General features: G+C 41.9%; 1 protein-coding gene across 2 annotated transcripts in view; it reads left to right on the forward strand.

The window, feature by feature from the left end:
• The window catches only part of Cped1 (cadherin like and PC-esterase domain containing 1), a 279514-nt gene that overhangs the window by 220477 nt on the left and 35216 nt on the right, over positions 1-23821 (forward strand). Inside the window, exons 16-17 of one of the 2 annotated variants that reach the window (XM_041675439.1) lie at positions 14412-14529; positions 21671-21807. The exons of the other annotated variant lie outside the window; for it this stretch is intronic. Coding sequence (XP_041531373.1) covers positions 14412-14529; positions 21671-21807 — 255 coding nt within the window. The remainder of the gene's footprint in view (positions 1-14411; positions 14530-21670; positions 21808-23821) is intronic. 2 annotated transcript variants of the gene reach the window in all.

The following is a 23821-nucleotide window of genomic DNA, read 5'->3' on the forward strand; positions in this document are numbered from 1 at the left end:
TAATGAGTCCCAAACAGATCATTAAGAATCTTTGATCTCTATTTCTCCGAAGAGCAAGCACTAAGTAGGCCAAACTGGGCACTTAGGCATTGTGAATATTAATATCACAAAAATGCCTTCACTTTATGGAAGGGTATTTTATAAAATAGAAAACTCCCCTGACCTGATTAAAATACAACTTTCTTTTCAATGTTTTGTTGGTTTTTTTTTTTCACAAATAGCACAGTATATCTTTCCTAGTCTTGCCCCAAATGTCATGGTTTAACATATATGACATGTTGTCTGTATACTTTGCTGTTTTAAGTACTGAAGATGATCATGGAATATTAAATTTACTGACATTGTGTGTTGTTGGGATAATGGCTTTACTATTGACATAATGAAAAAAATCACTATGATTGAAGAAATGGGTGTTACAGGATAATGACTGTTTACTGTACATAGTGTTATTTATTCAGAAGAGAAACTTCTCACCTAATTCAAGGACTAATTATCCATTCCTAGGAGTGATGTCTTAGTTGAACCAGTAGAAGTCTGTCATCTTAAGATATTTCTTTTGTTTATACTTGAGGAGGGAGCTAAGTAAATGAGTAATTGCTTCCATATAGCTTTGTGGTATTTTCTTTTGTTTTTGTCTTTGCTGTCACAGAACAAATGATCCCAAGGGATATTTAAATTTTTTACTTACATTTATATGTGTATATCATGTATGCATGGGTACCCATGAAAGCTAGAAGAAGATGTTGGGTCCCCTAAAACTGGAGTTACAGCTGGTTGCAAGCCATCTGACGTGGGTTGTAGAGTTACTAGTTGCTGAAAGCTGATGTGGGTTCTGGGAATCAATTCGGTTCCCCTGTAAGAACAGCACATTTTCTAAACTGCTAAGCCGCCTCTCCAGACTCGCCCCATTGGGGGATTTCTTTGGGTAGAAAGCTGATTATATTTATGCAGAGATCCTAGTCGGGTTCTTCCATAGTTAAAGATGTTTCACGGAAAATCACAGCCTCCTGGGCAAAGCCATCCTCTCTCCACAGCTGAGTTTACTTCAACATTAGTGACAGCGACTTGTGAAGCCTCAAATCGGCTAAGCAAAAGAGTTTGTCTGTAGAACTCTGTATGGCAGACAGCGTGGTTAGGAAAAATATAAAGTTTTTCCAGATATAAATGTGGTTTTTCAACACCATTCTTTTAAACTTCACACCTACTTAATAAAGTCCTACAAGCTTCTATCTATTTATCGAAAAACACGATGGGGATCATGTGGCCTTTCTCTGAATCCTTGCATTACCTTTTATGTAATAAACTTTTAAAAGGGAGAGATTTAAAATTGAATCTCACAACTTCATGAAATCCCACAGCGGGTGTTAAATGTCATCACCGATCTGTCGCACAATTTATCTCCCGAGATGGTATTTCTTTCTCCAGATCAGTCTCCAGTGTTGCCCACACAGCTCTAACTAAGAGTACTACCTGGGGAGAGGAAAAGGAACTCAGAATTCAGTACTAGCGTTTCTTGCTGCATCCACCTGGATTTGAACCTGTCAAAGTTAGCCAGCCTGGTAGAATCTTCGGATACAGCTGGCCTATAAAGGAATAAAGAACTTCAGAATGAGCCTCGGTATCATTTCTGGGCAGAGTTCAGCTGCAGAAATCTCTAGATTAAAATCAAGCCTCTGGCTTTAAAGGGTGTGGCTATATTCTGCTGAGCAGGCATGGCTGTCTGGTGGGTGAGAGCAGGATCCCAGAACAGCTGTTGGCTACAGCAGACAAGTGTGACACTCTGGAGCTCAGCTCGAAAAACCACTTGGCCATAGGTAAGAAGGAAGCAACTATGAGAGGAGGCAAGTCGTAGAGGAGGTGAGGCCCAGAGACATCCGCTGGGATGGAAAGAGCAACATGGGGCAGGCTCATAGCGTCTGCCTTTGGAGGCTGAATTTGTGGAGACTTACAGATAAGTAAGTGATCAGCACAGACATAGTGGCCAGACTTGGCTTTGAATAAAACAGTCATCTCATCCCACACAGTGTGCTGTGACAACTGCTTAACTAAAATGATCAAATCACAGCCACAGCATTCAAGTTCGGGAAATACTGAGCTAATTAAAAACCCATGGGGAATTCAGGCAAGCCAAAACGACAATCTTATACCTTGAAATCTCTCCAGGACACCTTTCTTTTTTATCCAGGGTCACAGACTCCCAAGGTCTTTCTTTAAAACAAGCTATCCTTCCATTCACATCGCATGCCAAGGACAATAACATATTTTCCACAGGAAAATGCCAACTCCTCCCTGGGCATGCTACGAGATGACTGACATTATCAAAGCCGGAACTCATGTGGCCCGGGTTGCATTTTGAACGGGCTGCTTCAGAGTTTTGTAACTGACACCACATGCTCTTTGCAGCCCCCTGAACACAACTTGACAAGATCCATTTCCAATCTGTTCCAGATTGTCCCGTGTATTTTATGGCTAGGGACTGAGTCACAAACTAATCGGCACAGGCAGAAAGAAACGTTAGCAATTTATAAAACAAGGTTCAGTTAATCTGAGCGATTAAGGATGCTCAGGCCTCTGAAGACATTGGTGAGAGAGTTTCTGCTGTTCTGGGGCTCCCACATCTCCACCTACATTTTTTTTTTAATTTTGCTTATCTTGTGAATTTCCGTACAAGTCGGGCCCAACCCAATACACCCCTTTATGAAGGAGAATCAACTGTGCTCCTTCATGCCAGCACTGTCTGGAACGATCTCCGTTATGGCATTCAGCTCTTCTGCAGTTGGGGTGTGTTTACATATCTGCTTTCTCTGCTAGAACCCTATGAGGACAGGGGCTGTGGTGGGTTGGCTCATGTAGATGTTAAACAAATGTCTGTCCAGGGAGTCGATAGAGAAAAAAGCAAATGGGTAAATGTCATAAACTATCAACTTCTGTAGCCAGCAGACTGTTCTCCCGCGACTTCATTGGGAACTGGAAACCCATGAGAGATGCCCACTGATGGAGCAGATATTGTCCTTCATGATAGACAATTGCAAAAAAAAAAAATCACTAGCTACCACAGAAATTAATTTCGAATTTTCACTTAAAAATTGATTTTCTGATGTGCCCTTATTCAAATTAGCAATTGCACGAGTGCTCCAGCATGAGCTGCAAAGGTGTTTTGAGGCTTAGTTTTCCTCAGTGACTCTGACCTAAATTATTCCTAGTCTTGCCTGGTCCCACTTTTGACCAACTGTAAGCATTTCAAAGGCAGCTGTCCGTGTTTAGAGAGGCCATCTGCAGCCATGAAAAGTCTTCCCTGACAGAGTTTTAATTGGCCTGTAAGTGTTTCACAAACACAACCTTTGTTCTTTAGTGCAGCGTGCTTTGCTTTGTTTGAATTTTCAGTCTGTGGAACATGAGTCTGAAGTCAGATAAAACCAGAGATCAGATTCTAAGTGTTTGCTTATTGAGCTGTGTGGCTTCAGAAAGGCAAACTCTGCAAGCTGTTGTTTCCTCATCTGGTGAGCAGGAGTGGAGATATCTGCTGGAAACAGCTGGAAAAAGTCAGTGCAAGCGCCTACCCCAGGGCTTTCTGTAACCCTGGTTTATTATAAATGGAGTTCGCTGTTCTCCTCCTTTGGCAACCTTCCGGGAAGAGAGCTCACAAAAGTCTCGTCCTTAAGACTACAGTTGCCTTGGCTCTTCCTCAGCCAATGGACCATCCTCCCATAAGTCTTTACCAACAGGTTTCTCCTTAATTATGTGTATATGTGCTGAGTATATGTGTCTTTGTGTGGGAAAGTACACATCTGCACTCAAGTCCATGGAGTTAAGAAGAGGCCATCAGATCCCCTGGTGTGGCGTTATAGGTAGCTGTCAGCTGCTCCATGTAGCTATTAAGAACTGAAATAAGTTCTTAACTTCTGAAGCATCTCATAGTTATAATTATGTTTCATAAATATTTGTGGTTTTCAATAAAGATTTACATTTATCATCTGTGTATGTGTCTGTAAGTTTGTGGGGGGGGGTACAAGTGACCAGGGAGTCTAAAATAGGGCTTTGAATCCCCTCCCCAAAACTGGAGTTACAGACAATGGTGAATTGTCTTGACATGAGTTCTGGGAACCAAACTCAGACCTTCTGGAAGAGAAGCAAGCATTTTTAACTGCTGAGCCATCTCTTTGGACCTCAAAACCTTAAGTTTTTAATTATCAGTATGTTTAAAGTAAAGATGAATACAAACCTTTGATGTCACAACATCTTCGTAGTTTGGATATTTGATTTTTGAAAGAATTAGTATGTTTTCTGAAACAGAATTCATTTACTTTTTTACCATCCTTTGAGCTTAGGTGTCGTTGAACCTCATGTCAATCAATGAGAAACCTGTGGAAGGTTATTTGATGTAAAACTATTATCAATATCTCAATAGGAAGTAAAACTTCTGACTTCAAGATGTGTAATATAATGAAACAACTCTTTTTCAGTATAATGTATTATACTTGGTAGCATCTATCGATCTAGAACAAAAAGTGAAGAACAAGTTTTATCCCTAACGAAGGAGTTAGTATGGCAATTGGCCATGCCAGATGCCATGTGTTTATGGCTATGACAGATGAGCTTAGCTAGTCAGAGTGTACTGCAATTAAGCCTAGTGTCTGAGGTCCATGCTGTGGGCTCTGTGCCAGAAATGAGTTGCATTCCACATCTCTATCCATCCATTAATGTAATAAACAGGTACTAAACACCTTTTATATGTCAGGCCTTATGCTAAACACTTAATAGGTAGATTAAATAAAATGCCATCTGTAGTTGGCAAGTATTTATTACTATATCCTGAAAAATAAATTTAGCCTATCATTTCTTAGTGTTTGAGAATGAACATAATTAAATGTGAGTAAAATTAGACTCATAAACAAGAAAACCACATGCTGTGTATTTGCATATTATCCCAAATATGCGGATCACTTAGTAGCTATTTATGTTATTAAAAATATAATTTGGATTATATTTTTTTAGCAAAACTAAACTAGCATGACCAGTGTTTGGTTTAGAAGTGTGGGCATGTGTGATATTATGTGTGAGTCTGTGCACACATCTACCATGGCACACACGTAGAGGTTAGTGGATCATTTTTGAGAGTTGGTCTCTTGTTGCATTTTGCATCTGGGTGAGCCAGGGTAACTGGCTCATGCCCTTCTGGGAAATTCTCTTGTCTCTGCCTCCCCTTTGCCATAAGAGTGCTAGGATTGCAGACGTGCAACGCTATGTCTGGCTTTTTACACAGCTTCTAGGGACGTAACTCAGGTCCTCAGTTTTGCACAGGAAGCGTCTTTGCCCACTGAGTATCTTTCTGACTTTTGACTCTTGTTTTTAATGGGTATAGCAATTATACTTTGTCTTCATATCATTATTTATTTCACATGGCATAAAGTATAAAGTATAGCATACTAATCCCTTGAGTATGATATGTGAGAGAATGCTACTCAAAGCAATTCTTTCAGTGAAATTTAACACAAAACTAAAATTTAAGGATTTATTGTGAACTTCAAAAATCATTTAAATGAGTTTTTTAAGGCATAGCTTGTGTGATCTTTAAATTACAGTCTCTTAACCTTGTAAATATTAAGTAAAAAGTCAGACTCAAAAACAATAACAGTAACAATGATAATGAATCATTAACAATTACATAATAATAACCTATAGAAATTTCTGTATGCCAGGCACTGTTTTACATTTTAACCCAAGATTTCTGGTGAATTTACTGATCCTCTTCTCCTTGACAGTCGGCCCTGTGACCTATAGAGAACAAGATGTTATGTGTCAAGGTAGCTCCAAACTCAACATGAAAACTAACTGCAAAGAAAACTCCCTTTCTTTTTTTTTTTAATTTTTTAAATTTTTTATTTTTCCATTCAAGAATTTACACTTCCTCCCCTCCTCCCGTTCCCCTCCCGCTCTCCCACTCACCCTCCTCCCTTGCCCTCCCTCCTTAAGAGAGGACAGGGAACCCTGCCTTGTGGGAAGTCCAAGGCCCTTCCCCCTACATCCAGGCCTAGGAAGCTGTGCATCCAAATAGACTAGGCTCCCAAAAAGCCAGCACATGCAGTAGAAACAAGTTCTAGTGCCTTTATTAATGGCTTCTCAGTCAGCCCCCTTTGTCAGCCACATTCAGAGAGTCCAGTTTGATCACATGCTCGTTCAGTCCCGGTCCAGCTGAATTTGGTGAGCTCCCATTAGAACTGGCACACTGTCTCAGTGGGTGGACCAACCCCTCGCAGTCCAGACTTCCTTGCTCATCTTCTCCCTCCTTCTGCTCTTCAACTGGACCTTGGGAGCTCAGTCCGTCGCCAGTCGAAGATTCTATGGTGATATTCAAGATAATCATCAGTGTGATAGTGGGGCAAGGCCAGTTCAGGCACCCTCTATTCTGCTGCCGAAGGACATAGCTGGGGACATCCCTGTGGACACCTGGGAACCCCTCTAGAGCCAAGTCTCTTGCCAACCCTAAAATGGCTCCTTTAAAGTAGATATCTTCATTCCTGCTCCTATATCCACCCTTCCTCCATCTCTACCCTCCCACTCCCCCAAGCTCTCCCCAGACACTATCCTGAGACCCAAAAAGATGAATATGATATGTACTTACTCATTAGTGGACTCTAACCATAAACAAAGGACATTAAGCTTATAGTTCACAAGTCTAGAGAAGCCAAATAACAAGGTGAACCCAAAGAAAAACATATACAGATCCTCCTGGAAATTGGAAGCAAACAAGATCGCCAGGCAAAAGTTGAAAATATGGGGGTGGGGGTGGGGAAAGGGGAGAGGGGGAGAGAGAAGGGAGAAGGGAAAGTCTGGGGATGGGAAATTCCCTTTCCAGTGGTAGAAGGACAAAAGTCACAGTGTCCCACTGTCCACACTGTTTAACTCAGTGGCAGGATTTACAAAGACTCCCCACTTGAACATGGAGGGAACTTTCTAGTCAGCTTACCTTTTACTGATCTTTAGAAAAAGTGCTTGAAATACTGTCCTTTTGGGAAAGATTTACCTCAGTTATTATCCAGATGTAGTGTTTGAGAATATGTTCTAGTTAGAGGGCCATACAATTTTGACTAGAGAACCAGTAGAAGTCAGGTTTACTTAGGGATCAAGCAGTTAATGGTTTATAAGCCACGTTTGAGGAGTCAAGGTACTGTAACTCCCTAAAAATATTCGCGGGCTTAGGTTCTTATTGCTTCTAGTTGGTTCCATATAAATATGCTAGCCTATGTTAAATAGTACTGTCTCTGTCTAAGTTGGGAAATATCTGTAGAAGATGCTTTTGTTTAAATTTCCCAGTATCTTCTCTTGCCCTTTCAAAGATGTTGATTAGCTGTGTAGCTATACTAAATAGTTAATTGATTCTAGTATCACACTTACATCATATGACTCTATGAACACAGTGGAAAAATTGCTTTTGTTCACAGCCAGTGTTGTCTGTGACAAACTCAACAGGACATGACAGCTGGCAGCAGGTGGCTTTCTTGTGTGTGGCTCCTCCTGAGGCTCCCTCACTCTATGGTTGGCATTTTAACATCCCTCAGTTTCTGAAAGCAGGCATGGAAGAAGTCAGCACTGTACTGTGACTTGAAGCAAAGCCAATCTTGCTTATAGACATTTAAAATTTAAAGTTTTCAAGTTTTGTAACATGCTGGGCCTGCTCGTTGGGGTTTCTGTCCTGCCCAGTTCCCTCAGTCATTACATCCCAAAGAAAAATCACACAGAGTTCTCCATAAGTTATAAACTGATTGACCTATTAGCTCAGGCTTCTTGCTAACTTTTATAACTTATATCAACCCATTATTCTGATCTATGTTAACCACATGGCTCAGTACCTTTTTCAGCAGGGCAGGTTACATCTTCCTTCTTCAGTGTCTGGACAGGACCGGGGAGGAATGGGCTTCCTCCTTCCCAATGTTCTCCTGTTCTCACTGACCCACCTCTACTTCCTGTCTGGCTGTCCCGCCTATACTTCCTGCCTGGCTACTGGCCAATCAGTGTTTTTTTTTAAATTTATTTATTTATTAATGATTTCTGCCTCCTCCCCGCAATCGCTTCCCATTTCCCTCCCCCTCCCCCGATCAAGACCCCCTCCCTCATCTGCTCGAAGAGCAATCAGGGTTCCCTGACCTGTGGGAAGCCCAAGGACTGCCCACCTCTATCCAGGTCTCATAAGGTGAGCATCCAAACTGCCTAGGCTCCCACAAAGCCAGTACGTGCAGTAGGACCAAGAACCCCACTGCGATTGTTCTTGAGTTCTCAGTATTCCTCATTGTCCGCTATGTTCAGCTAGTCCGGATTTATCCCATGCTTTTTTAGACCTAGGCCAGCTGGCCTTGGTGAGTTCCCGGTAGAACATCCCCATTGTCTCAGTGTGTGGGTGCACCCCTCGTGGTCCTGAGTTCCTTGCTTATTTAAAACATAATCAACAGAATACAGAATTGTCCTGCACCAAAGTTTAAAGTCCCTCATGCCTCAAGACCATCACATGTGTCTGTGTAGAAGTGTGTTGGTATGCGTGTATGATCCCTGATGGATGGAGATGGAAAATACCCCAATGTCCCAAAGCTAGTGTAACTTCATATTTTATTAAATAGTCAACTCTATTGGTGCCATTCACACAGAATCTCGCCTACTAAAGCCACAATTTTAAAGACTACAATCTAGCCTGCTTGCTCACTGGACAATTAACTAACAAAAAAGTAAGAGCTGAAGTACTTATAACAGCAAGTATTTTTAGTATAACTAATTCATGTCTCCTGGACAGGACTGGTTATTATTTAATATATGGAAAACATCCGTTATGTTTATTGTCACCATTACTGGTAAGCACACATTGGCCTACAGCTGTCTTTAGAAACATCTCTGTGGCCTACAGGCTGTTTCCAGTCATTGATATTTCAGCTTTAATGTACAAAGAGCAGGTTTGCTCTTTGAAATCGGAAATGACCTTTCCTTGATGTTGTTGTGTTGTTGTTATTGTTTTGACTTTTGCCAAGCAGACCCCGCTTCTTCAAAGCGCAAGTGAGTGCAAAGCAGCACGTTCAGTTCCAGCTCAGCATTGCTTTGTTCATGAATCCAAAGGGGCTGAGCATTTTCAGATATCCAAACATATAAATTCAGTTTTCCTTCTCATTTGCCTTTATATCTGCCCTTCTGGATTCCAGCTGGAACCCAAACCAAAAGTGCTGAGCGACCACAAGAAAGGCTGCCTTCCTTGGGGTTTCTAGATCCCTGGAAGTGGGAAGCATTAGTCATTCACAAGCCCCGTACCCACAGATTTTCCAGTCTAAATCCTACAAAGCCCAGAGACACATGTATGTTTCTCCATCAGGACTGCAGTGTACTTTTCAGAGTGGACCTCAGCATTCAGGACCACAGGGACCCCCATCTCAACTTATTTGAGGTCTAAGTTGAAAACAAAACTTCATATTAGTTCAGAGGTGTGGAATGCATGAGAAACACGAAGAAGTGTTCCAAATATTGACATCATATTAGTATATTTAATGGAAAATAATGAATTCATCTGCTTGTAATTTGTTTCAGTTTTCCTTCCTCCTGAGTTCTTGTGGACCAACTTAAAATACTTTCATAATACAACGGATGGCTATAGTCCCTTGGCACTTGCTTAGGGAAGAAACACAGTGGTCTCATGCTCTGTGATGGTTCTTCACTGTGTGGGTTCAAGCATTCTATAAGGAGTGCAAGTCTTATAGAGGTAACCTTAGCTATAAGTTCACGAGTGTAGTGGGTCTGTCATGTCCAGGAGACAACATCCACAGCTCTCTTCCCTGCCATCTGGCTCTTACCTCCTCTCTGCCTTCTCTTCTGTGGTGCTCCTCAAGCGTTAGGAGGGGATTTGGCACAGATCTACCCTTTAGGTTGAGTATTCAGTTATCACTTGTTCTCAGCCCTTTGACCAGTTGGAAGTCTCTGCATTAGCCTCTTATTAACAAATTAAGCATGCTTAGTTAACGTCTTTTGTTATGTTTGTAAATTTGGAATGATTACACCATTAAAACCCACTGCAGGGAAAAGCATCTCTGACAGAGGTTGAGGACAATACTAATAAGTGGGTAGAAGTGTATATATATATATATATATATATATATCAACTTGAAAACATAGGGACTTAGCAATACAGCAGGAGTAGTTTCCCCCCACTTAGGCCCTCCTCCTAAGCCATGGGCTTTGGAATATGCTAATAGTACCATGCATGAATTTCCTTTTGTGGCACAGGCCTCAGAAATAAGCTGAATGTGGTTGGTTACCCTTATAATCTTCATGCCGCTCTTGCTCCAATGGCACCTCTTGTCTGGCAAGTTGGAATTATAGCATGCCAGGCTGTCTGTAAGACAGAATTACTTTTTTGTAATTTATTTATTTATTAAAGATTTCTGTCTCTTCCTCACCACCGCCTCCTAATTCCCTCCCCCTCCCCCAATTAAGTCCCCCCCCCCCTCAGCCCGAAAAGCAATCAGAGTTCCCTGCCCTGTGGAAAGTCCAAGGAACCCCCACCTCCATCCAGGTCTAGTAAGGTGAGCATCCAAACTGCCTAGGCTCCCACAAAGTCAGTGCGTGCAGTAGGACCAAAAACCCATTGCCATTGTTCTTGAGTTCTCAGTAGGCCTCATTGTCCGCTATGTTCAGAGAATTACTTTTATTTCTTGTTTGTCTTTGTTCTGATGGCCTATTAGCTGGAACTGGGGCCCATCGTTGAACGAATCTTTTCCTTTTCATTGATGCCATACATTGACATTATTTTCAATTCGGAGCCACGTTTAAAGTGATTATCACATGCCCACAGTCATGCTAATTCATACATGGTTGTTGCCATGAGTTCACATTGTAGACTAATATATATCAAACTGAGTCCATATATAGCTGAATCTTGACCCAGCCAAATACTAAATGGGGTTTGGGTGAAAGTAGGGCACAACAGAAAAAGGACTGGGCCTTTCCCAGAAAGCCTCAACTCAGATGATGAAAGTAGCATCTTACCCTATCTTTAGGAACATCATCAATATGCTGAGGTGAGGCAGCTGAGTTCTAAAGTGAGGTAGACCTGAGTTCAAACCCTACCTCACACAGCATTCCTCTTTTCTTATCTCTAAATTGATAAACTGTCATGAGGGAAAAAAAGACAGTATTTATAAATTACCTAGTATGTGCGCTGGTGTATAGAGGATGCTAAGAAATGCATAGTGATTTCAACTATCATTATTGTTATCGTTATGCTTCAGTTTCATATTGGAGAACGTGGAGCTTTTGTTAGTTTTTTTTTTTTCCCATGAGGAAGGCATCTTAGAAACTCCAGCTAGCAATTGATACTCTTTCCAGTGCTCATGGAGCAGAAGAGTTACTTGATGGATATTTAACAAATTAAGTATGTTTACTTAATGTCTCTTATTTTATTTGTGAAGATGGAACTTTTATAACAATAAAACTCTGCATACGCTAAGTATATAAATGGCCATATTCATTTAAGTATTGCCCCAAGTTATGCTTATTTATGGTGTAGTTTTCCTTAATAGGCATCTGAAATTTGAGCAACATTCAACTCGGGACATATGATCTTATTTTTCAGTATGTGCTTAAGAAAAACATATTCTTGCCAAAAAGAAACAAAGGTTTCAAAATCAAAACTGTACATTGAGTCTCACAGAAGAACTTCAATCAAAGTCCTGGAAGATCTCCAAATCTAAATTTTTCATTTTACAGTACTTCTCATGGAATATCATATCTTACAAGACACCTTGAAAGTTTCTCAGAAGGCCCTTATGATGGATTTTGTAGAAAAAGTAAAATTTACTTTGTTTCTGGAGCACTCATTTTCTGATGATTTAAGCAATATTCTCCAACAATATTCTATGCGTTTCATTTAGCATCACTTAATTTTTGTTGTATTCTATAGTTTAGGGGTCATATTTATTTTATGGCATATCCTAAATAAAAGAAATGGAAGTACTTTTTAAAAAATTGTTTTTAAAGACCTTAAGATGAAATACTACCAGCTAACCTTACTTTTATCGTTTCTCCTCACAATTGGAAGACAATAACCTGACTGTCGCTTTGAGGAGCACACAGGTACACACCACATCTTCCATGTCCCCAACAGTGCATCTAAAGGTTGACATTATACACTTGCTTATCTGTGTGTCCCCAGTGGCAGACTATAGAGACAGAAACTGTAAACATAGAAGTCAGCCTTTCCGTTTTCACAGCCAGGGACTAAGTGATAAAGAAAGTGACCATAGGTCAATAAGAAACGAGTGATGCCACACACACCCTACACCCGAGCATCAGAGCCAGCTACTCAGAAGAGATGAGAGTGGAGGGGAGCAGGCAGCTATGAAAGTAAAGACACAGAGAGACAGAGAAAGGTACCCTGGACAAACCAGCAGCTCTTTGAGTCAATACTTGTCATGCAGTCTAGAGAATGCATTCCAGCAGAACGAGGAGTTAATAAGATTTGTGTGTGGGAAAGACATTTAGCAACAATACAGGAAACAGATGCAAGGGTGGGCAAGAGGGCTGACAAGAGAGATCCATAAAGAGGTCAAAGCAAATCCAATGGTAAATAAATACAAATGCACAGGTCCACATGACATCAGGGGAAGTCAGGAGGGAAGAGAATGAAGTCAGAGGGACACAATCTAAGCAAAGGCCTGGGGATTTGTGGGATGCTAGGGAAAATGAAGAGAGACTGGTAACAGGTTGAACCTAGAAACGGGGCCTAGTGAGCACCTGATGAGCTTATAGGGTACAGGACAGATTTGGGGATGGTAACTTGTAAGGTCAAATGTAGCTGTTCTGTGAGTGACCCCAAACCCGGCTAATAGAAACTGAAGCAAGCTCTCTTTGACTCGTACACACCAAAACGCCCAGCAGCAGGGGCTGCATACCAGAGAAGACAGAGCTGTATCATCACAGCTCTGACATTTCCCTTAGGTCCCATAACAGTTGTTCCAGCTGCCATAACCCTGTCCTGAAAGGCAAGGTGCCATAAAAGGGGAGAGCAAGAGAACAAACTCTGGGGGACACTGGGGTGACTCGGAGAGTAAGGAGCTTGCTGCCAAGAGGGATGACTTCAGTTCAAATCTGGGAAATGTATACTGTAGAAGGAGAGAACCAATTCGCTCAAACTGCCAGGCAACCTCCCTCTCAAGCTGTCCCTTGGCCTCCACACATGTCCTGTGGCATACACGTCTATATGTCCCCACAAAGTAAATAAATTTAAATTAAAAAAACACATTAAAAATTGTTTCATTGCTGTTGTCGTTTTTAAGAAGAAATCTTACATCACAGAAATGCGGGCTTCGACTCACACAAAGGACCACTCCATTTTGGGAAATAGACAAGGGTGCCTGTTATTTTCTTTTCCAGAGAGGAAAATAAGGAAAAGTGAAATCCAAATAGATTTTTTAACCCCAACTATGCTATCTGCCAGTTACATTTCTATAGTTTCTGTGGGATCTGCAGAAGTGCCGCCACTCAGGCATCTATACGCTTTCTGCTCCAGCTGGTTCACGATCTCAGAAGGCCGCTCATTCTTTGGTCTCACGCTTGCATCTCGTGTGAAAAGAGACAGCGCGACAAGGGAAATGTTTCACTGAGGAATTAAATCAATCGTTCCCAGAAATCCACTCCTGAAATTGGACAACAGCTCTGCCTGTGACCAGTTTTGTCTACGAGAAATGCTAGGAAATCGATTAGCTTTAAACATGGGACACATAGCTACCTCCAACATCAACAAAAACAGTTAAAGGAAAGTAGGAAAGAGATATGGGTGGCTGATGTGTAGGCGCATAAGATAGCCTGCCACAGAACTTGAGGTCTTGAGATGCAATTCCTTTATCTCCTTTCTCTCCCCTTTACAGTTTGGTAATGAGAAAGCTAGATCACGTAACAGTTCATGGTTTGGCTCGATCTGAAATCCCCAAGTGTAGTGAGCTCTTTCCAATGTCTCACTGTTCTCTCTTTCCATACAACGAGCAAACAGTATTCCCAACTACGGGGATAGGGCCCTTTTCGAACACCCACTGACTCTGTATTCCTTTCATCCTTAAAATGCATTTGTCACAAAAAAATCCACGTGTGTGTGTGTGTGTGTGTGTGTGTGTGTGTGATGTGAGTGGGTGTGCATGTGTGTGTGTTCAAGTGTGAAATGTCTGTTCAGGTGCACATGTATGTGTGCAGATGGGTATTCATGTGTGGCCACATGCATGCAGAACAACCTCAGGAGTCACCAGGTAGGTGACCCTGGAACTCACCAAGTAGGCTACACTGGCCAGCTAGTAAGTTCCAGGACTCTGCCTTGTATCTTACTGCTTATGTTTTTTACCAAGGGATCTATTAATGATGTGATAGCTAATCTCTTTCTCATTTTAATGCAGGATTGTGGCTTATTGATTAACCCAGAAGAAGCCTGTGGGTTGCAGCCTATTTCTTCAGACTACATTGAAGCCATTTCGCAGCCTACAATAGAGAGTTGCCTATCTGGGGACACGAAAGGTGATTACATGGATATCCTTTCTCCAAAATCAATCTCTTAGTAGACAAGCATGTGCTTAATTAGTCTACCCTTGTGTTAAAGAAGGATTTTCCTCTTCAACCCACATAAACAGCAAGGCATATTATAAATGTAAATGCGTTGTTTTTATATTTGAAACCCTTGATTAATCAAACCCTTTGCATGCTTCCTCCCTGACCTGCAGCCATCTAGAAATTGCAGGTTGGCAGTCAATCTGCTAGGAGTCTTCTCTTAGCCTCTAACTCATTTCCTAACTCTGTGCTTCTCTTGCATCACAATCTCTATGATTCAGTTAAGTCTGTAATTCATTGTTGAGTGTCATCCTTCCCAAAATATTAGTTTCATGAGGGCAGGAAGCTGGCTTTTGTTCACTATATTTTTTTTTTGATTTTTCGAGACAGGGTTTCTCTGTAGCTTTTGGTTCCTGTCCTGGAACTAGCTCTTGTAGACCAGGCTGGCCTTGAACTCACAGAGATCCGCCTGCCTCTGCCTCCCAAGTGCTGGGATTAAAGGCGTGCACCACCACGGCCCAGCTATTCACTGTATTTTTTATTACATTATTGTGTTTGTGTGTGTGTGTGTGTGTGTGTGTGTGTGTGTGAGAGAGAGAGAGAGAGAGAGAGAGAGAGAGAGAGAGAGAGCACAAGAGGGTCAGAGGACAGCCTGCAGGAGTCAGTTCTCTCTTTCTATCATGTGGGTTTCTGGGAACAAACTCAGGTCCCCTGGCCCAGAAGCAAGCACCCTCATCCATGAATATCCCCAGTTCCCTTTTTGGTGTTACAGCAAGCCACTACATACTTGGGCAAATTATTCATAATTCACACATGGTGGATAGAAAAGAAATATCCAGTTTTAAAGAATTCCTCCTCATTGTAGAAAAAAGATTGGAAATGGCCACAAATATCCCTCAAATTCTGAGCATTCAGACAAAGAGGGAAACAAGGATATCAGACTCAGGTTGCAGCATTAAATCTTGTCTGAGCCATGGGCAGATCTGCAATGAGACTTTGGAGACTCCACTCTCTAAGTCTTCCTCCTCTCAGTATTCTTCCAGCAGGAGCTAAACTGGTGCTGAGATTAAGACTCAGGGCATGTGTTCTTCAACTGCCCTGGTTACTGCTCCATCCTGACCCCAGGATTCCGCTCCTCAGAAAGGCCGGAGAGAGCCCAAACAGCTGCTCCAGCCTTGCTGTGAACTTCACCAGGCTGCTGGAATAGGAAATGTGTTTAGCAAATGGGCAGGGCAAATTGCAATTTGGCATGCAGTTAGCAGACGTGGATATGTCCCATTCTTGGACATGTGTTCTATATAATAAACTCCAGTCAGGGGAGGGACTGGCCTATTAAGTAGGGTCAGACGCCGTGATCTGTGTCTGACTGCTGAAGGAGACACAGATTCAACCTTCAAAGAAGACACCTATGTGTCCAGTTCCGTATCGTTTGGATCAGTTGACAATTTATGACAATCATAAAACAACTTAATTCTACGCGGTTGTACAACAACGGAGTCCAATGCTCTTCCACGCTAAGTCCATGACACTGGCTGCTCAGGAGACGCAGTGTGTTCTAGCCTGGGAAGTGCGCAGTCGCGTCAGCTGGGCCCTGGAACATCTGTCTGAACTTCCGGGTGCAGGAGGGCGTCCTGCAGAAATTGCCTTCTGATACTTAATTGCGTGGACTTGATTTGGTACACTGCTAGACCCCCACATTAGAGAAGGCCTCCACACGGACTGCCGGACTGCCCTGCTTTAGAGCCTGAAATTGCACAGCTTCCTCTCTGGAATCCCCTCCCACCTCTTCCCCTCCTGCGCTCACTTTACGCTGATAATCCTGCTTTGGGATTTCCAGCTCTTCACTGATCTGTTCTACTACCTGACAGGCTTTCCTGACATTTCCCATCATCGGGTGCCACGCCCTCCTCTCGAGCCAGCCTCTCTCCAGCACATTGCCAGGGCAGCTGCTCTATGTCCCCAGAGCAATCCAGGCATGGTAGTACCACAGTGCCTACTTCCCGCTCTTTCGGATGTATGCTCTTTCAAGTGTGCCTGAGACCAGTGGACTCCGGAATGCTATGATATACACCAGGAAGAGGAGGGAACAGCACTGAGTAGTCCTGGCAATGAAGCTAACAGAGATGAAAATATATGTGCATCTGCTCTGTCTCTATCACTTTTAATTTTCATGTTTTACGAAGGACACAATATATAAGCATAGGAGTATCTGCACATTTTACAGTGTGTATATGCTTAGACGTCAAGGGCACATGAGTAGTATATTTTTACTGATGGCTTCTCTAGATTAGATCTCTGGAGAACATAAATTGTCCGTACTTGTCTTCCAATGTCTAATAGAGAGTAAAGAAAAAAACTGGTTTACTGAACTAAACCAAAATTTAAACCTTTCCTCCTTCCACAGAAATCTATTACACAATCAGGAGGATAGGCAGAGGGAGAGAGACAGAGAGACTCTAAAATACTGGCAATTTTTCTAGACAATATTTTTCTAGAAGGTACTGTGTGTTCCCAGAGATAATTTCATCTTTCATAACAGGACTTTCTCGGTGTGAAGGGAGAAGTTGTCATGGTAGATGATGCTGGAACGAAATCTACTTAGCAGTTATGTGTTTAGTTGAACATTCCCTGGCCCACGAAGCTATTTTAATAGTGTGCTACAATTTCAAAACTGGATCCATTCTTTTTACCTCTAATATGATAATGCCAAACTGTCTTTTATCGATTACACTAATTTGAATATTTTTGAAATACTGTATTTCTTTTTTATTCTTAAAGTGATTTCCATTCTCTTGTAAATAAAATAATAATTGCCCAATAAAGTAAAAGTAATATTTCTAAATTAGAGAAAAGAAGTATGTATACAATAATCATTAAATAAAAAAGTTCAAATCATCTTATATAAACAATGAAAAGATTTCTCTATAGCTCATTTTTGGGATAAAGTGGGACAGAACACTGGTACATTTATAATGTAGACTTTTTATTCATGAAAAAGATCTTTATTTTATGAGATTATATAACAAAATTTGTTTTGGTATTTACATGGTTTTATGTCCATTGTGGTTCTGAAAGGTAAAAACATGATCCACTCAAGTGACTGAAATCTCATCTGCATTCAGCCCAGAGCTCAAAGTACAAAGAAAACAACTTTTCTAAAAGACAGCTTTGTTCCTCAGGATGTATGTATAATATGTATCATACTTCATTTCGAAAGTTGTAGCTTGGATTCATTCAGCGTTTAAATACATAGCCTAGGGTTTATGTCCCTCCTCCTTTTGACAGTTTTAGTTAAGAGCTGGTGTCATCTAAGATGCCAAGAATCCCAGCCTCACAGATGTTGTACAGATGGCTACTTCAACTCACAGTAAATAAAGGCATTGCTAGCTGATTAAAAAATAGAAAAAAGTCATGGCTGTATAAATATGTAATACTTCGTGACATGGAGGCCAAGTCTGCAGGTACCAAATCAAGCCTTTTCCAGTGCGTGTAAGGCTTCATCGCATCCGTGTCTGACTGCTTCCTGCAGCTCAGCCTCACCACCTTTTCTTCACAGCAGAAGTAGCCACAGAGAGCCTTAGTTTGTGGAAAGTTAGCTATCAGCAAGGTTGAAGAACCAAAAGTGTTCTGAATATGTGACGCTCTTTGAACGACAGGGGTCTGATTAAAAAGAAAGGAAGAAATAAGACACTTCCCTAACACACCATCATTGTTTCAGAAAACTATCAAGCACTGTCTTTACCAACACATACAGCCACTGAATAAATTTAACTCAAAAAATTAATTATTTTGTCTTACGTGAGTGAGTGTTTTGTCTACATGGATTTGTACCAGGTACATATCTGGTGTCTGTGAAGACCGGGAACTGGAGTTACAGATGGTTGTAGACCATATGGAGGTGCAGAGAACTGAACCCAAGTTCTCTTCAGGAACAGCCAGTGCTCCTAACCACTGAGCCATCCCTCCAACCCCTAAATTAATGGTGGCGCACGCCTTTAATCCCAGCACTCGGGAGGCAGAGGCAGGCGGATCTCTGTGAGTTCGAGACCAGCCTGCTCTACAAGAGATAGTTCCAGGACAGGCTCCAAAGCCACAGAGAAACCCTGTCTCGAAAAAACAAAACAAAAAAAAAAATTTTTTTTTAAAAATTTAAAAAAGCCATTAAAATAATCAGATAATGAGGTTCTCTCAAACGAACTAATGGATCGTATGCCATTGTCAACTGGTGATCTGTACTAAGGTAGCCTAACGTGATATCAGAATCAACAAACTGGAGATTTCTTATTATGGTCCGGCTCTGGGATTAAACTCAATTCACTCACTTTTTGATGCCTTCGTTTACTGCATCTGTGAAACAAGAGTGTAGTAATGAGCAGCTCTGAGTTCCCTTCCAACTCCATCCCAGGTGAATCTGCATACCCTCTGGAGACAAATCTCATCCCTTTGCCATTGACAACCCTCTGTGTCCCCTTCACCTTTGAGCAATAGTACTATCCTCTCTGTCTCCATCTGCAATCTGTGGCATCAACCTCCATGCAGCTTTCTCTGTGTGTGTAGTTGATGCGGAGGTTAGTCAGTTCTCTCTCACTGCTGACAGGCTCATCCCTTCACGGTTCACAAAAATATCATGCTTTCAATGTTTCTGAAACTCGTCTCTCAGGAAAGTCCATCCAGTGAAATTTCCAGAAAGTTCTGTTTTCACTTTCCAATGAACCACCATGGCATACTTGTGGTTAGGACACAGGACCAAAATCTATTGATGAGCAGCTACGCGCCAGGCACCATGGCAGGTGCACACATACTTTCCTTATAAAGTAGTAAATTCAATCATAAAAATATCAAGTCATTTGTCCAAGGGAAACAGTGAGCTATAACCTTGGCCTTACTGTAGAACCATCTGAAAATATTTTAAAATAGATAGTTAAATCTCATAGTTAATGTTGCCCCAGTATGTACCCTAGGTACAAGGATTTCAAAAGCTTTCTGGGTCAGATTTGCAATCAACATTGAGTTCCACACGCTAACGGGAGGATTCGGAGCCTAGAGACCTATGCATCTCCACAGCGTGAGTCAGTTCACCATCACAGTCATTTTTACTCAATTTTACAGTACCGATTGGATACTGTTACGATCTCTAATGCATAAATGGCAACTTAGAATCTGAATATCAATGTTTTTGTTTCTTAGACTTAGGTTTATAATTAAAAGTGTGGGCTCCAATTGCTCCACTCAGATTCTTGTTCCACTGCCTTCTCAATGAAAATCAACAGATTACTCACCTTCCTGACTTCCAGCTGGAGAGGTGGCAAGATAGTTCCGAGGGGTAAATAAGTTAATATGCTAAAGCCCTTAAATAAGTCTGGCATGTCAAAGCTATTTTTATATTCCTGTGACATTTTAATGTTGAAGCACCTAATACCTCACCGGGATCCACCCTTGATGCCTGAAGTTATAACAGTATGCTAAAATAATAATAATAATAATGATGATGATGATGATGATGATGATGGTCTGCCAAGGAGAGAATAGTGATAGTGAGCATTCCTGAAGCTGAAAATACTTGTGTGTAGACACTGAATAAGACAATTTCTGATTGTCTTTTACATTTGAAAGCAAGGGAAAAGAAAAATGTATGTCGAGAAGAGCATATATTCCTACATTTCAGGAAAATTGAGTGGCGTGTTCCCACTTCAGTTCATACTCTACTTGGTAAAGTTATTCTCATGTACATTTCTCTCCTTTCTTGCAATTCATAACTTCCTCCTCTCCTTTTCCTTTTATTTTTTTTTCCTGCCAGCTTCTTCCTCTTAAAATGCTGATGCTTTTGCCCCCTTCCCGTGGCAGATCTATAAAGGCCCTGCACCGTATTTCACTTTGTAGTTTATTATTTACAACCGTTCCGACATGCACCAACACCCTCATACACAATTCTGACACCCCTGAGGTCGTGAATATAATAGGTACTATATTCATGTCCTGAAAGTGGAAAATCTCTCCACTGCAATCCATAGCCCACTAGAGACTTTGCAAACAGCCCCATAAATCAGACTCGGAAAAGGTAGAAAGTTTTATTTAAAATTTGTCTTGAGGCTGGAGAGATAGATGGCTTGGTAGGTACAGGCACAAGATGCATGGTCTAACGACCTGAGTTCAGTCCCTGGAACCCATGTAAAAAGCCTGGTCGGAAGCTGCAGGGCTGTAACTCTGGAACGCCTATGGAAATGAGAGGTGGAGACAGAAGAATTTTCCAGAAGCCTCCAGACTAACTGTCCCGGAGAAAGCAATGCAGTAGTGCACATAACAGACAAATGAGACCCCGTTGCCTCAACACGGCGGCAAGAAAGAACCAGCTCCCAAAAGTTGCTGGCAGCCTCCACCTGCAGTACAACCCCCACAAAACAAGTAAATGGGGTGTGATTAAAAAAATTCTTTTTTAATCCAAAATCAGAAACACTCTGTCATCAGCAACAGGTAGATGTCCATCATGCTCTAATTTCAATACGTTGTCCCATTGCATCCTCACAAGGCACACAACACTCAGCTCTTCCACCCTTTGAGGAAACTGAGGGCACAGCTACAAAAAAAACCTGAAAATAATCACACACAACATGCCATCAATCTAATGAAGGAATTATAACCAGTCTTAAAATTATAAATTTTCAAAACACTGATGCATCTCCCTTCCATTTAAAACTTCTTGCGCACAGGGAAGCTGCCCCTTATCGTACTGGTAAACTGGTCACGTGTCAGGTTGATTGATGTCCGAGGCCCACTTACAACTTGGGGACTCCCAATCAACTTTAGTCCTGTAGAACTTCCAAAGCAAGTTAATGGTTGAGTAACGCACAGTCCCCTGTTTCCTTCGTACTTCTGTAGTTTGATGGGACAGCACTCACTCCTGACTTCAGCACGAACTGTTACTTCACAACACGCCATCCTGCTGCTTTCCTGCTTGACTGACAGGAGGCTATACATTTTCCCACTGGATTTATTAGATGAGAACGGCCTCTCACATTGACTTCTGTAGTTGCGTGACGTTGACTCCTGTGTTTGCAAAGTGTAATTTCACCAGCAGAAACCAAGCCAAATCGAGTCTTGCTGTGTATTCCAGGCCAGTGGATTGTGCCTTGCCTCAGTTGCTCAGACAACAGGACCTGTGACTGGAGAGAAATAACCTGGCAGCCACACAACTGCCAACATGACATCCTCACCAAGCCAGAACTTCAGCAGTGCCTGCGAGGGAGAAAGGTAGGTTCTGCGTTCATCCGGGGAAGCCTGGAATTCTTGCCATCTGCAGCACCAAAGTCTGCATGTGCTACAGCAGCTTCCGCCCTCTCGCAGTGAGAGGAACACTAACTCTCTGTCGCTCGGCTTTTTGAAACATGTGTAGATGTTATCACAAAAAAACTTTAATAATTCTTGCTCACATGTTCATTTTTTCTCCAAATTAGTTTATCTGGCAGATGGAAGATATTAAAGTCATGTGCTGTGTTGACCCAGTTCCTTGCCGTTTTTCCAGCAGAGATTGGAGCAGACAGCCTCACCGCTGTAGCTTTAGCAGACACCACTGTTCAAACAGACATCTGCAGCTCAGTACATGGAGCCAAATGCCCCTGCATGCAAGACTCACTTGTAGAACTTACCAAGTGTGTGGTGCTGTGTTTACCTTCTAACCTCACTAACCTTTCTTCGCATTCCTGGGCAGGTCTCACGTGGACCTCACCAGGCTGGCACTCCCTCTATTGAGGCTCCTAAGCTGATTTCTTGGACATGCAGTTTCTTCTTGCTAGGCATGCTCTGACTAGGCAGAGCCTGGCAGAACTCTCAGACATGCGAAATTGGCACATAGACTGAGATGCTTGGTTGACATCAAGTAAGTAATCTTAACCAGATTTTCAAAGTGCTTTTTATCAGGTGGATTTATCCTTATGTTCCATGTGTAAGCTCTCACATATGGGTAGGCCAATTTCAAAGGCTGATTTTTAAAGCAGCATAGTATGGAATGCATGGCAAATTTTCTGTTAGTATTTAGCTTAAGAAGAATGTGAACGGGGGAGGTCCATGGCAGGAAGATAGATGTATTCTTCACTTCCACAGAAGTATAACGATGTGTAAGACTGAGAACATAGCCAATCATTGAGAGGTGATCTTGGTTAAATTTTAAAGAGAGAGCAAGAAAGCAATGCTTTAGAAACTTGTCAACAATATTAACTGAGCCTTTTTTCTGTGTAAGGAACTGTTCATCCCCCAGGCTCTAAGCTTCATAAGGGTTAGAGGTACGTTTGATTCACTACAATAACCTCACTGATGCATGCAGGTTGTGATACATAACAATCGTTTAATGAATATTAGTAGGACTATAAATTGAGCTCAATGATATGAACTTAAAATATGCAACAACCGTGGTTTTAATTCCCCATGTCATCAATCAATCAATATTTATTGAATAAATGAATAAATGAAACTCTTAATTATTTGTACTCACCACTCTATGAGGCAGATATTAAAAATGTCTACTTTAGAAAATTAATACTTTCAGTGATGGGGTTCACTGGTAAAATTTGTGAGCCACTGTGACTCTGTTTGCACCAATTTTGTCCATGTATCATCCACATCTCAGAACTAAAGCAGTATAGCAGGAACAATCACACTTGTCACACCAGACAGCCCTTTCCCCAGAATTTCATTCTAACCTCAGAATCCAGAGGACTGGGCACAATTCCAAGACGATGTCGCAGGCTGTTGTCCTGAAAAGCAATAAATGCAAATACACTGCAGAATGACATGGCTTTTTCTCAGGCTCATTTCCTTCGTTTGTAAAATGATAAAGAGCCCATAATGTTGTATCTACTGATTATGAAGCTGGTTCTTAGCAACTCTGTAAGGCATCATGAAAAAGGGGACAATTTCTTTCCTGTTATTAAGAAAGATACGTTGTTCTAACACCTGAGAACCAAAGTGTATGGACAGGTGATGGACGTGAGCAGAAGTCCACAGGATGCACAGGGCTGTGCAGAGGGCTGTGCAGAGGGCTGTGCAGAGGGCTGTGCAGAGGGTTGTGCAGAGGGCTGTGCAGAGGGCTGTGCAGAGGGCTGTGCACAGGGCTGTGCAGAGAGCTGTGCACAGGGCTGTGCAGAGGGCTGTGCACAGGGCTGTGCAGAGGGCTGTGTACAGGGCTGTGCAGAGGGCTGTGCCCAGGGCTGTGTACAGGGCTGTGCAGAGGGCTGTGCAGAGGGCTGTGTACAGGGCTGTGCAGAGGGCT

The sequence above is a fragment of the Microtus oregoni genome, unplaced genomic scaffold (assembly GCF_018167655.1).
Source record: "Microtus oregoni isolate MIOR12 unplaced genomic scaffold, Mior012 000026F_ref0000081, whole genome shotgun sequence".
NCBI lineage: Eukaryota > Metazoa > Chordata > Mammalia > Rodentia > Cricetidae > Microtus > Microtus oregoni.